The sequence below is a fragment of the Oncorhynchus gorbuscha genome, unplaced genomic scaffold, assembly GCF_021184085.1.
Source record: "Oncorhynchus gorbuscha isolate QuinsamMale2020 ecotype Even-year unplaced genomic scaffold, OgorEven_v1.0 Un_scaffold_1010, whole genome shotgun sequence".
NCBI lineage: Eukaryota > Metazoa > Chordata > Actinopteri > Salmoniformes > Salmonidae > Oncorhynchus > Oncorhynchus gorbuscha.
In genome coordinates this window covers 139,924-153,228 of record NW_025745924.1, presented here as the reverse complement: position 1 = coordinate 153,228, position 13,305 = coordinate 139,924, and the positions used below count along the sequence as shown (strand labels likewise).

General features: G+C 39.4%; 1 protein-coding gene across 2 annotated transcripts; it reads right to left on the bottom strand.

The window, feature by feature from the left end:
- Nucleotides 1-2,015: 2,015 nt before the first annotated feature.
- Nucleotides 2,016-6,456, bottom strand: LOC124020983 (interferon-induced protein 44-like). Of its 2 annotated transcripts, none has more exons than XM_046336295.1 (8): nucleotides 6,340-6,456; nucleotides 5,255-5,363; nucleotides 4,655-4,688; nucleotides 4,160-4,361; nucleotides 3,627-3,779; nucleotides 3,349-3,541; nucleotides 2,800-2,900; nucleotides 2,016-2,403 (listed from the first exon to the last, which is right to left on the bottom strand). In XM_046336295.1, the coding sequence occupies exons 2-8, from the start codon at nucleotides 5,304-5,306 to the stop codon at nucleotides 2,236-2,238; spliced, it is 903 nt and encodes a 300-aa protein (XP_046192251.1). In that variant the 5' UTR covers nucleotides 5,307-5,363; nucleotides 6,340-6,456; the 3' UTR covers nucleotides 2,016-2,235. The 2 variants fall into 2 exon arrangements, with proteins under 2 accessions (XP_046192251.1, XP_046192252.1); XM_046336296.1 differs by having other exon boundaries at nucleotides 6,343-6,452.
- Between the last annotated feature and the right edge of the window lie 6,849 nt (nucleotides 6,457-13,305).

The following is a 13,305-nucleotide window of genomic DNA, read 5'->3' as shown; positions in this document are numbered from 1 at the left end:
TATACTATATTCCTGGCATGAGTAGCAGGGCACTGAAATGTTGCGCGATTTTTAACAAAAAGCTGTGAAAATTCGCAGCCTCCCTAAGATTAAACCTGTTGCCCAGCACACGAGACAAGTTCAAGTTTTCCAGATTCTATTGAGTAATTCCAATAACATCTATTTGTACTTTATTTAGTGCATTTCTTTAAATATAGCCTACACAGTAGCTTCAACATTTGTGTAAACTTTCAAAAGAAATGCTGGTATAGATAGTATAATATTTAAAGTAAAATATGTCAGATTATCCATACATTTTTTCAAAGGTGGTTGCAATGCTGTGAAACAGTTTCCTGTTTCCATCAGGCCTGTCGTAACATTTTTTATCCCACATGTACTTTACTGTCACGTTCACTGTCTTCAAACTCCCTGTCATAGATGAGCCAAGGAGCAGCGTGCATGTAATTCCACATCTTTAATCAAGTGAAACCTTCACAACAAAACAGGTAAACAGAAACCGAACGTGACACACACAGAAAATAAATAATTACCCACAACATTAGGTGGGAAAAAGGCTGCCTAAGTATGATTCCCAATCAGAGACAACGATAGACAGCTGCCTCTGATTGGGAACCACACGTGGCCAAAAACAAAGAAATAGAAAACAGAATGCCCACCCCAAATCACACCCTGACCTAACCAAATAGAGAAATAAAACGGCACTCTAAGGTCAGGGCGTGACATTTACATAAAAAGGTGGACGGAAAACTTGTTACTGACTACCCCTAATTGCACTGTGCTCTTATAGTAAATCACATGACTTCTTCAGAACTCACACTCCTTAGAAGGACATCTCTAACCTCAGACAGAAACGTCTAACCTGTTCTTCCTGTTCCCATGAACATGTGATCAAGCTAGTAACATCATATATTTTTTTAAAGATACATCCAGATTAAGGTCAATAGACTGAAACGTGGAATAAACAGATTAATAAAACCATAAATTATGCTATCAGAGCATACCTGATACAGTGTATTCTCTGAAATATATGTCTACAATGGCACTAGATTAACCAGTAAATGCTTGCCTAACAACAGTGACCTTGATACTGCTAGACTTCACTTATGTAAGAGGGGCCTCTTACTTTTACTTTCCCTTCTGTCATGGCTGAAGCTGGGAGAGAAAACGGATTAGTAAGAGCAGGTTATGTCCTTTTTGAAAGTAGACTTGAACAAACAATACCAAACAATCAATCCCATTTTGGTGTTCCACATGAGCATGTTGTCTTAGTTTATTCACTTATTTTAAATCATTATTTGACAACACAAATTCTAGAGACACTATTTCAAACTGGTCTGTTTCTGTGTCCTCAGAGGTGTGTTGACGTTGCACAGTACCATATTTCCGATAGAGTTAGTTGACACTTAATTTATGAAATACATATATAGGACACATACCACTTGAATGCTAATTTTCAATGATGTCAGGTTAGTGGCGAGCCAGCAACCAAAAGGTTGCCAGTTCGAATCACGGGTCCGATGGGGAAATTCTGTGGGGAAGTGAGCTGGCAACCGGAGGGTTGCTGGTATAAAATCCCAGATGCCATTGCCTGCTGTTGTGCCCTTGAGCAAGTCACTCAACCCCAATTAAGCGACACAACAACAGGTCACAGGGCACCCAGTGAGGCAGCCCCCCGCACCTCTGCAAAACCTGTATGTGTATGTATGTATGTGTGTCTTTCGGAGGGGTTGGGTTAAAAGCTGAGGTAACATTTCTGGTGCAATTGACCAATAAACGGATCTTAATATATAGTCTGTAAACTTCAACAATTATGACACTCACTTTATAAAATATGAGCATAGACATAGCTACTCAGCCATTTCATACAGTAACAAGTTCACTTTGAACCTTATGATAAGTAAAGGAGGACTGAAACTATGGTTTAATGAATGTCCTACCAACACTTACAGACTTTGACAGACCATTCCCATAGAGGGACATAGATAAGCAGATTGGGAAGCAGTTGATTATACAGTACAGACAATTATAATTCAATCTCAAGATTTGAATGAAATTCAAAATGTATTTTCAGTTAGAAATCAGAAATGATGTGGACGCACTGGACCATAGTTGGAGAGTAATCTGATCATGGTGATTGGATCACAGAAGTCAGGTGTAAATACCAGGTGTGAACAGGGCTTCTTTAGATGGAGGTATTATACAGTGACATGCTGTAGATCGAGAACTGTACATCCATCAGTCAGCTTGTGATAGCTTGAAGCCCTCTGCAAAGTCCACCATCTGCCTCAGTGCTCTCAATAGCAGCACATCCATGTCATCATCCAAGTCGATTTCCTCGTGGTAGTTCTTCACAGGCAGGATGCAGTTCACTGGTACCCCCAGTCCATTACTACACTGCTCCATCTGCCAGAAAGAATATGGTTGCAATTCAATCAGATGAGTAGAATAAGACATTTGGACATGTATCTCCCAGGAAGACGAAAAAGCATAAATTAAAGTGCTCCCTCAAACCATTTATTTCATACAGTAGGCCAGGGCCTATGGTCCAGGAGTGCTTATCTTGGCAACCCGGAACCAGTCCGAGATATGAAACTCATGAAAACTGCGAAATCGTATAATTAATCCAAATAGCAAGTAACACAAAACCAGCGCACCAAAATAATTGTTCCTCGTTATCAGTCATATGACACAGTCTCAGACATAACATGTAAATGTTTTCCTCATCAAGAGAGATTATGGAGCTCCAAATCTGCAAATACTTGCATTTCTAGCAAAACTTTCAAAATATCATTCACTTACCTTCTCCTTTATATACTTGCTCCGATAGACCTTTTTCAGGTCTTCCCTCACCAATGGACAGGCTAAATCCACTTTGGTGAGAATAACCATTTGGGGAATCCCTGCCAAATACATGGAAACCAATTGAATCTTGTGTCTCTTCCATCTTATTACTACTAAACGTCTAAAGTATCACATCAGTTTGTGTATGTATTAAATGATTTGTTTATTTTACATGAAAATATACTGTATTATTAGTGAAAAAACAAATATTTAAAACTGGGTTCACGACCATGTCAACATTCATTTTCCAAATGTTGTTGAATGTTGCAGATAGAAATGCCATGACCAGAGAGGACATGATTCCTTGGTCTATAAGTCAGAGAGGCATGTTTGTTCTACACTAAATATTTCTATCTGAACGATCCAAAACGTTGCGTCCTGCTGAACGCGCCCCAGGGTTCAAACTCTGCGCTGATATGAGCTGATAAGCACCGACTAGTCACATGTATGATGAGGCCCCGCCACAACATTATATATTATAAACAATGTTCCATAAAACCTTGTTACCCATGTAACTTGCAGCTAGTCTGATGGCTCTCATCTTCTTGAAGATATAATTTGTCTCGTCATTCTTGTTGGCATTCATCATAGGTAGTTTATCAGCTGGTATTGCACTAACTAGGCAGTGAACTGTGTCAGATGGAGTGGGGGCCTTGACATAGTACTCATTCCCCTCTTCTAAAGGTGATGCAGGATTAAACTGGTGAAAAAAGAGGGGGAAACAATGTTTATTATATACAGCAAACATATTTACAGACTGAGAAGTTTCTGTGTTCAGTTCTTACCGTGTAACCCTCTTTTACATGCCCTTTCAGGGCCTTGATAATGTCCGCCTCATCAACTCCTTTGTTAATACCATTCTCCAGCCCCATGACATCATAGAAGAGGAAGGGGTAGTAGGTTCCAGGTTTTTCTTTCACAATTTTGTGGGTTTCATACTGTAGAAATACATTGCAGAATTACTACTACGTACTGTGTAAAACCATACGGCATTAATTCAATACTCATGTCAGTTGTCTACCTTCTAGACCAGGGGTCGACAACAGGCGGCCCGGGGTTCAAAACCGGCCTGCAAGTGATTTTTCTTTTAACAAATATTTTAAAATATTTGTTCCCAAGTACTCCCACAAATAAAAATAAAAGACGTGATCGTGTCTCAATGTAATCAATGTATGAAATGATAGTATTTGAAAATAACGATCTCTTTTGGGGCTTAGTTGCAGTCAATATATATATATATATATATATATATATATATATATATATATATATATTGTTGTGCTACTTTGAATGTGTCACATAATATCTAAGAATGTACCTTTTTTGTGAAGCTTGCACCTGCAAAGGAATTATCAGCTAAGGCAATGTTCATACATTTGTCCTGAAAGATATTGTTGATGGAGTTGATGAAGCTGGACTTGCCAGCTCCAGCTGGTCCATGGAGGAGGATTCTGATAGTCTTCACCTGAGGGTTTCCAGGCACATAGTCTTTCAGTTTCTGAAGCATTTCCTCTTTCTGACTGTCAGATGGCAGTATAAACCAGAGAAAGGGTTAAAGAAAGGGTTAGGCTAAATCCTGATTAAGTTATGAAGCACTTAATTCAACAACACACCACCCCTACTTAAAAATATGTCTCTCTCTGGTTCATCATAAAATATAAGTAGGTGTAGTAGGGTAGATTACAACATAAACATCCACATTGGAGTTATAGTGACCTGAGACCAAACAAATTAGACTTGTGATCAATCTTACACTTCTCAGATTTGCATGTATTTTTGTGCATCTGAAAAGGTTAGTGTATGCTGAACTTACCCCCAAGGTGTGCGTCTCCATTCGTTGCTAAAAGCTGTTAAACAAGAGAGTCAGTACATATTCTGATAAAGAACTTCTCACTAAATATTTTTCATGAAAATATTGAAATCATCAATTTCAAATGACATGACCCTCCCTTGGACTAAATATTTAAATGCAAAACTCTCCTCAGAACTGAAATTCAAAAGGCATGATACTCCCCAAAATTACTCCATGTACCCGTTCTATAGATTCTGAAAGTTCCCTTAGCTATGTTACAAAACCATTTAGCCTCCTTGAGGCTCTGTAAAGCATTACAATGTCCTCAAACTCAAAGTAAAACCTTTTTTACCTTTAAGAAGTTTTATGCCTATATACAGTATGAAACAATATCGTAGCTGATGTTTTTGGGGGCTCTTTCTGGGTCAGTTGAAAGCAGCCCAGGTAAGGTAAGAAGTGTCAACCCTTTAATCACTGATTTGATTTTTAAAATGTATTTCAATGGAAGTTTTAATACATTTCTGGAACAATTTTTTACGAAAAAGTAAACATTTTGGGAACATCACCATCAAGTACAAAATGGTGATTAAACCCCTGCATACATATAAACATACTAATTACCTGGTGATGGAGGTGGAGTTGGAGGGCTAGGTTTGGATTTAAACAACCCCATGCCTTTCTCCTCAAATTATTCTTCAGTTTGTTTCAACTGAAATATAAAATAAATCCTCTACACACACACACACACACACACACACACACACACACACACACACACACACACACACACACACACACACACACACACACACACACACACACACACACACACACACACACACACACACACACACACACACACACACACACACACACACACACACACACACAATATAAAAATAATACATTTGATTTTCTTATTCACTAGCCTCGTTTATACCCAGTGCTTACATGCATCCTTTGTCTTCATCTTGTCCACATTATAATTGTTCCCACATTTTTTTACAGGGTAGACAATTAAAGACGCATTGTGATATGATTGTTATCTGATCTTCCAGACCACTTCCGGAGGTAATCAGGGACCAATTGCATCTGGATATCAACCAAGTGTAAACAGATCTGGATGGTCAAACAATTCAAATCATAATTATACCGGCTTCTAAAATAATTGACAGGTAGCACCACTGACTTATGGCATCAATAGTTGGTGTAAAATAAAAATATTATTTTGAAATAAATAATATCGTTCAACAAATTTGCATACAGGCTGGCACCAGGAAATCTGGTCCCAATGCAACATAGGGGATTGATAAGAGACATATTTTAAAACCATGTATAAAGATGACAAACCGTGATCATATGATCAAATCAATCAGATCACAAAACAAACATGTGAGGTCAAGGTGTAAACAAGGCAACTGTTGAACAAACAATAGCAAATAATAGCCCAAAATCCATACATGTTTTGGTTTTCCACATGAGCATATTGTCTTAGTGTAAACATGTCTTATTTACAGTCTGTAAATGTACAGAAAATTATCCAGGACTACAAATAACAGCAATTTCAACAATTGTGTCACAAAATATCTATATAAACTGTATTTATATATATATTATATATATATATATATATTATTTATGCCTAATTTCTGAACATAACATCAACGGTAAAACAATAAACAAATGGACCAAAATTGTCTACAGACCACCTCAAGTCTTCCAGTGATAAGATGTGTCAAGAATTCGATGAAGTCCCAAATAAGTGTCAAGGTTAAGTCTGACACTTCTTATTATACCCCTCGAAGGATAGTCATCTTTGTTTGGTTTAGTTTCTGTTTTGGTTTCATCTGCATAAAGAATGTCCCACTCAGTTCTATTCTGCCAGCAGCACAATTGATGACATCATCTTCATATGGTAACGAGGAAACCTTCAAAATACAATCCCACATTTCAACACATTGTAATATCATTAGCTGATAAGACATAATACATTTTAATCAAGGGCCACTTTTATTGTGCCAACAAGAAAATGAAAAAAGTCATTTTATGAAAACAAATACAAAATATGGTTTTAAAAACATATTTTAAGACCAACAATGACAAAAATAGATTGGCTTAGAGAAATAACTATTCTGTGTGTAAGGAAGGAATACTCAGTAGGGTTTGTAGAATAGATATATGGTGTCATTTCATGGTGCTCGGAATAATATGTATTGTTGCTGGCAGATATAGCAGCTCTGCTTCTAGCGCCGAAGCAACTTTGCAGTATTTTTTGGGATGTGTTATTTCTTACATTATTATCCCAGAATTGTTTTTGTGCTATTACTTACAGCTGGAAACAACTTTTGCATATCAGAGTGGAAGTGAATCCCCAGCATTACGACCAGCAATACGAATTTCCCGAATTGTTCATACCCCCTATGGCAATTGAACTTTTCCCAGAGGCTGCTCCAAGACACCACCGGCGGAGAAAAAGGTATACAGAGTGGACTTCTAGTCCGACTAAGGAGACGTGCACACCATCCGCAGCTTCTGAGTATATTACTCACTAATGGCCAGTCTCTGGGCAATAAAGTAGACAGGTGAGGATCTCCTTCCAAAGAGACATCAGGGACTGTAACATACTCTGTTTCATGGAATCATGGCTCTCTCGAGAAATACTGTCCCCGTCCATACAGCCAGCTGGGTTCTCAGTACATTGCACAGACATGAATAAAGAACTCTCTGGGAAGAAGAAAGGCGGTGGTGTATGTTTCATGATTAACTACTCATGGTGTGATTGCGATAACATACAGAAACTCAAGTCCTTTTGTTCACCCGACCTAGAATACCTCACAATTAAATGCCGACCGTATTACCTCCCAAGAGAATTCTCTTCGGTTATAGTCACAGCCGTGTATATTCCCCCTCAAGCTGATACCACAACGGCCCTCAACGAACTACATTGGACGTTATGCAAACTGGAAACCACATATCCCGAGGCAACATTTATTGTAGCTGGGGATTTTAACAAAGCAAATTTTATGAAAATGCTACTGAAGTTCTATCAACCCACTGACTGTAGTACTCGCTCTTGTAAAACAATCGATCACTGCTACTCCCCCTTCCGGGATGTTTTAAAGGCCCTCCCCGCCCTGCCTTTGGCAAATTATATCACAACTTAATTTTGCAACTTAATTTTGCACCTCCCTTCCTATAGGCAGAAACTCAAATAGGAAGTAACCGTGCTAAGGTCTATTCAACGCTGGTCTGACTAATCGGAATCTATGCTTCATGATTGTTTTGATCACACGGACTGGGATATGTTCTGGGTAGCCTCAGATAATAACATTGACGTATACACGGACATGGTGACTGAGTTCATCAGAAAGTGTATAGGGGATGTTGTTCCCACTGTGACTATTAAAACCTACCCAAACCAGTAACCATGGATAGATGACAGATTTCACGCAAGGTGACTGGGAATATGGTTGAATACAAACAGTGTAGTTATTCCCTCCGTAAGGCAATCAAACAGGCAAAATGTCAGTACAGAGACAAAGTAGAGTCGCAATTCAACTGCTCAGACACACGATGTACTGTATGTGGCAGGGTTTAAAGACAATCACGGATTACCGCCCCAATAGATCCACAGACAATGCAATCGCCATCGCACTGCACACTGCACCATCCCATCTGGACAAGAGGAATTCCTACAGTATGTAAGAATGCTGTTCATTGACTATAGCTCAGCATTCAACACCAAAGTACCCTACAAGCTCATCATTAAGCTCAGGCCCTGGGTCTGAACCCCACCCTGTACAACTGGATTCTGGACTTTCTTACTTGCCGCCCCCAGGTGGTGAAGGTAGGAAACAACACCTCCAATTCGCTGATCCTCAACACAGGGGCCCCACAAGTTTGCAGACAACACAACAGTCGTAGGCCTGATTACCAACAATGATGAAACAGCCTACAGGGAGGAGGTGAGAGCTCTGGCGAAGCGGTGCCAGGAAAATAACCTCTCCCTCAATGTCAACAAAACAAAGGAGATGTCGACTTCAGGAAACTTCAGAGGGAGCACTCCCCTAACCACATCAACGGGACCGCAGTTGAGAAGGTGAAAAGCTTCAAGTTCCTCTCCATACACATCACTGACAATCTGAAATGGTGACAAGAGCCCCTCTTCAACCTCAGGAGGCTGAAGAAATTTGGTTTGGCCCCTAAGACCTTCACAAACTTTTACATATGCACAATTGAGAGCATCCTGTTGGGCTGTATCACCGCCTGGTGCAGAAACTGCAGGGCTCTCCAGAGGGTAGTGCGGTCTGCCCAACGCATCACCGGGGCACAAAGTGAACCCTCCTGGACAACTAAAGCACCCATTGTCACAGGAAGGCCAAAAGGATCCAGGACAACAACCACCCGAGCCACTGCCTGTTCATCCCTTTATCATCCAGAAGGCGAGGTCAGTACAGATGCATCAAAGCTGGGGCCGAGAGACTGAAAAGCAGCTTCTATCTCAAGGCCATCAGACTGTTAAACAGTCAGTCATCACTAGCACATTAGAGGCTAATGTTTACATACTTTAGAGGCTAATGTTTACATGCTTTACTCATCTCATATGTATATACTGCATTCTATTGTATTATATTTTAGTCAACATTGCTCGTCCTAATATTTATATATTTCTTAATTCCATTCTTTTACTTTTAGATTAGTGTGTGTTGTTGTGAATTGTTAGATGCTACTGCACTGTTCGAGCTAGGAATACAAACATTTCGCTACACCCGCAAAAACATCTGCTAAATATGTGTATGTGACCAAAAACATCTGTTAATATGTGTACGTGACCAATAAAATGTGATTTGATTTGTCCTTTTACTCCACTCCTCCCATTCCATAGGCGGCCGAATCACATCAAGTGAGCTTACATCACTACAAAAAACCTGCTAACCAAACCACAGTGCAGGGCATGCGCACTGAATTACACTCAAAAATAGTTTCTTTGATTTTTTCCCCCAGATCTCAAAAGCCCTACCAATGTGTTTTGCTGTGCATGACTGCACTTTAGAGCGTGTGTCATCCTGCAGCACAGCATTTTGTGGAAGTTGAGGTCAGGTCCAACACTGACTACGCACCCAGGAGGGGAAGAGGTTGATATATTGTTTTAGTGATTATATATTATATATCAAATTTAGCAGCCGCTTTTACCGAAAGTGACTTACAGTCATGCGTGAATCAATTTAATATGATTTATAAGACCTTTTGTAAAACATTTCTGTAGTGTTTATGAAGGATTTATCAAGCATTTATAAGATGAACGTAATATAAAGTGGAACCAATCAGGGTCAATCCCGCTTTGTAACACAATACAACGTGAAGAAATCCAAGGGGTATGATCACTTTTGCAAGGCACGGTATATAAATCACTGTCTCAGATTCTTGTTTTTTGGTTGGTTTTGGTTGGTTGTACTATGCTCTTCTAGTAAATTACATGACGAAATCATCCTTCTCAGTTAGAGACCTCTAACCTCAGACACCTCTAATATGTGCTTCCTGTTCCCATAAACATGGAATCAAGTAACAGAAAGAAATGTTAGAAGATATACATCCTGATAAATGTCATTAGACTGGAAGGTGGATTAAATAGATAGGACTAATTGATTTAATTGTAAAAAAAAATGTCATCAATCTACTCAAAATACTCTAATGTCAAAGTGGAAGAAACCTTTTAAAAATAAATTCATTCAGGATTAACATTTGCCTTAACAAATCACATACAGTGCCCGCGGAAAGTTTTCAGACCCCTTGACTTTTTCCACATTTTGTTATGTTACAGCATTATTCTAAAATTGATTAAATGTTTTTTTTCCCCCTCATCAATCTACACACCCCATAATGACAAAGCAAAAACAGTTTTATTGACATTTTTGCTAATATATATATTCAAAAAACTGGAATATTACATTTACATAAGTATTCAGACCTTTTACTCAGTAATTTGTTGAAGCACATTTGGCAGTGATTAAAGCCTCCCTTCTGTATTTGGGGAGTTTCTTCCATTTTTCTCTGCAGATCCTCTCAAGCTCTGTCAGGTTGTATGGGGAGCGTTGCTGCACAGCAATTTTCAGGTCTCTCCAGCGATGTTGGATCAGGTTTAAGTCCTGCCTCTGGCTAGGCCACTCAAGAACATTCAGAGACTTGTCCCTAAGCCACTCCTGTGTTGTCTTGGCTGTGTGCTTAGGGTCGTTGTCCTGTTGGAAGGTGAACCTTTGCCCCAGTCTGAGGTCCTGGGAGCTCTGGAGCAGGTTTTTATCAAGGATCTCTCTGTACTTTGGTCTGTTCATCTTTGCCTTGATCCTGACTAGTCTCCCAGTCCCTGCCACTAAAAAAACATCCCCTCAGCATGATTCTGCCACCACCATTCTTCTCTGTAGGGATAGTGCCAGGTTTCCTCCAGACGTGACGCTTGGCATTCAGGCCAAAGAGTTCAACCGTGGTTTCATCAGACCAGATCATCTTGTTTCGGTTTGTGCTTTTCGGAAAAATCCAAACGGGCTGTCATGTCCTTTTTACTAAGGAGTGGCTTCCATCTGCCACTCTACCATAAAGGCCTGATTGGTGGAGTGCTGCATTGATGGTTTATCTTCTGGAAGGTTCTCCCACCTCCACAGAGGAACTCTAGTGCTCTGCCAGAGTGACCATCGCGTTCTTGGTCACCTCCCTGACCAAGGCCTTTCTCCCCTTTCTTAGTTTGGCTGGGCGGCCAGCTTTAGGAAGAGTCTTGGTGGTTCCAAACCTCTTCCATTTAATAATGATGGAGACCACTGTGTTCTTGGTGACCTTCAATGCTGCAGAAATGATTTGGTACTGTGGTGGAAATTCACACCAGGGACACCTGAAGCCAATATTAAAATGAATCACTCTTTATTATCAGCAAGCTGGAGAGGTTATAACAAACACTGCACACTGTACAGGTCTATTAGAAGTTTTGTTTATCCTCATAAAGAAGGGCAGTGATTGGTAGGTGCGTAACAATAACTTACATAAGTAAGTTAATACTTATGCTGTGGATTATGTATTAAACCACCCAGACACCTCACCCAGACCTTTTGAACTGAGCTACAGGACAGGAATGAAACTGCTCAGGGATGTTCCCATGAGGCCATTGGTGATTTTAAAACGGTTACAGAGTTCAATGACTGTAATGTGGAAAAATGGATGGAGGATGGATCAACAACATTGTAGTGACTCCACATTGTAGTGACTCCACAATAATGACTTAAATGACAAAGTGAAGAGAAAAAAAATCGAAATATACAGAATAAATATATTCAAAACATGAATCTTGTATGCAAAAAGATTTTAAGAATGCACTTTTTAGCCTAATGCAAATTCTTATGTTTGGGGCAAATCCAACACCACACCTCACTGAATAATTGCCTCCTTATTTTCAAGCATATTGGTGGCTGCATCATGCTATGGCTATGCTTGACATCAGCAAATACTGGGGAGTTTTTAAGGATAAAAAGAAACGGGATGGGGCAACATCCTAGAGGAAAAAATCTGGTTCAGTCTGCTTTACACCAGACACTGGGAGAGGAATCTACCTTTCAGCAGGACAATATATATATATATATATATATATATATTTTATATATATTTTAATGTAACTAAGCAAGTCAATTAAGAGCAAATTTGTATTTACAATGACAGCCTACCAAGAGGCAAAAGGCGGGAACAGGGGCTGGGATTAAAAATAATTTTTTTGGATAAAACACACACCACTACAAGAGAAACATCACAACACTACATAAAGAGAGACCTAAGACAACACAGCATGGCAGCAACACATAACAACACAGCATGGTAGCAACACAGCATGACAACAACAAGGTAGCAACACAACATGGCAGAAGCAGAACATGGTAGCAGCACAAACATGGTGCAAACAATGTTAGGCACATGCAACAGCACAAAGGGCAACAGGTAGAGACAACAATACATCACGTATCAGCATCAGTAAGAGTCCATGATTGAGTTTTGAATGTAGAGATGGAGAGCCCTTTCCTGCAGTCAAATGACCTAGTGGACTAATGGCTGGGATGTTATTTCATATTTCTCATCATTTCTTTATTAAAAAACATAATTTTTTTTAAACTTCAGAAAATCTGGTATTTCTATGTCAAACAGTTTTGTTATTTCAATCTTCTGTGATGTATATAAAGTGTAATACTAATGTGCAAACTCAAAAAATGTATCTAACCTGGTATAGGTCTTCTTTTATAAACCCATAACTAAACTCAGCAAAAAAGAAACGTCCCTTTTTCAGGACCCTGTCTATCAAAGATAATTCGTAAAAATCCAAATAACTTCACAGATCTTCATTATAAAGGGTTTAAACACTGTTTCCCATGATTGTTCAATGAACCATAAACAATTAATGAACATGCACCAGCTTACAGATGGTAGGCAATTAAGGTCACAGTTATGAAAACTTAGGACACTAAAGAGGCATTTCTACTGACTCTGAAAGACACCAAAAGAAAGATGCCCAGGGTCCCTGCTCATCTGTGTGAACGTGCCTTAGGCATGCTGCAAGGAGGAATGAGGACTGCAGATGTGGCCAGGGTAATACATTGCAATGTCCGTACTGTGAGACGCCTAAGACAGCGCTACAGGGAGACAGG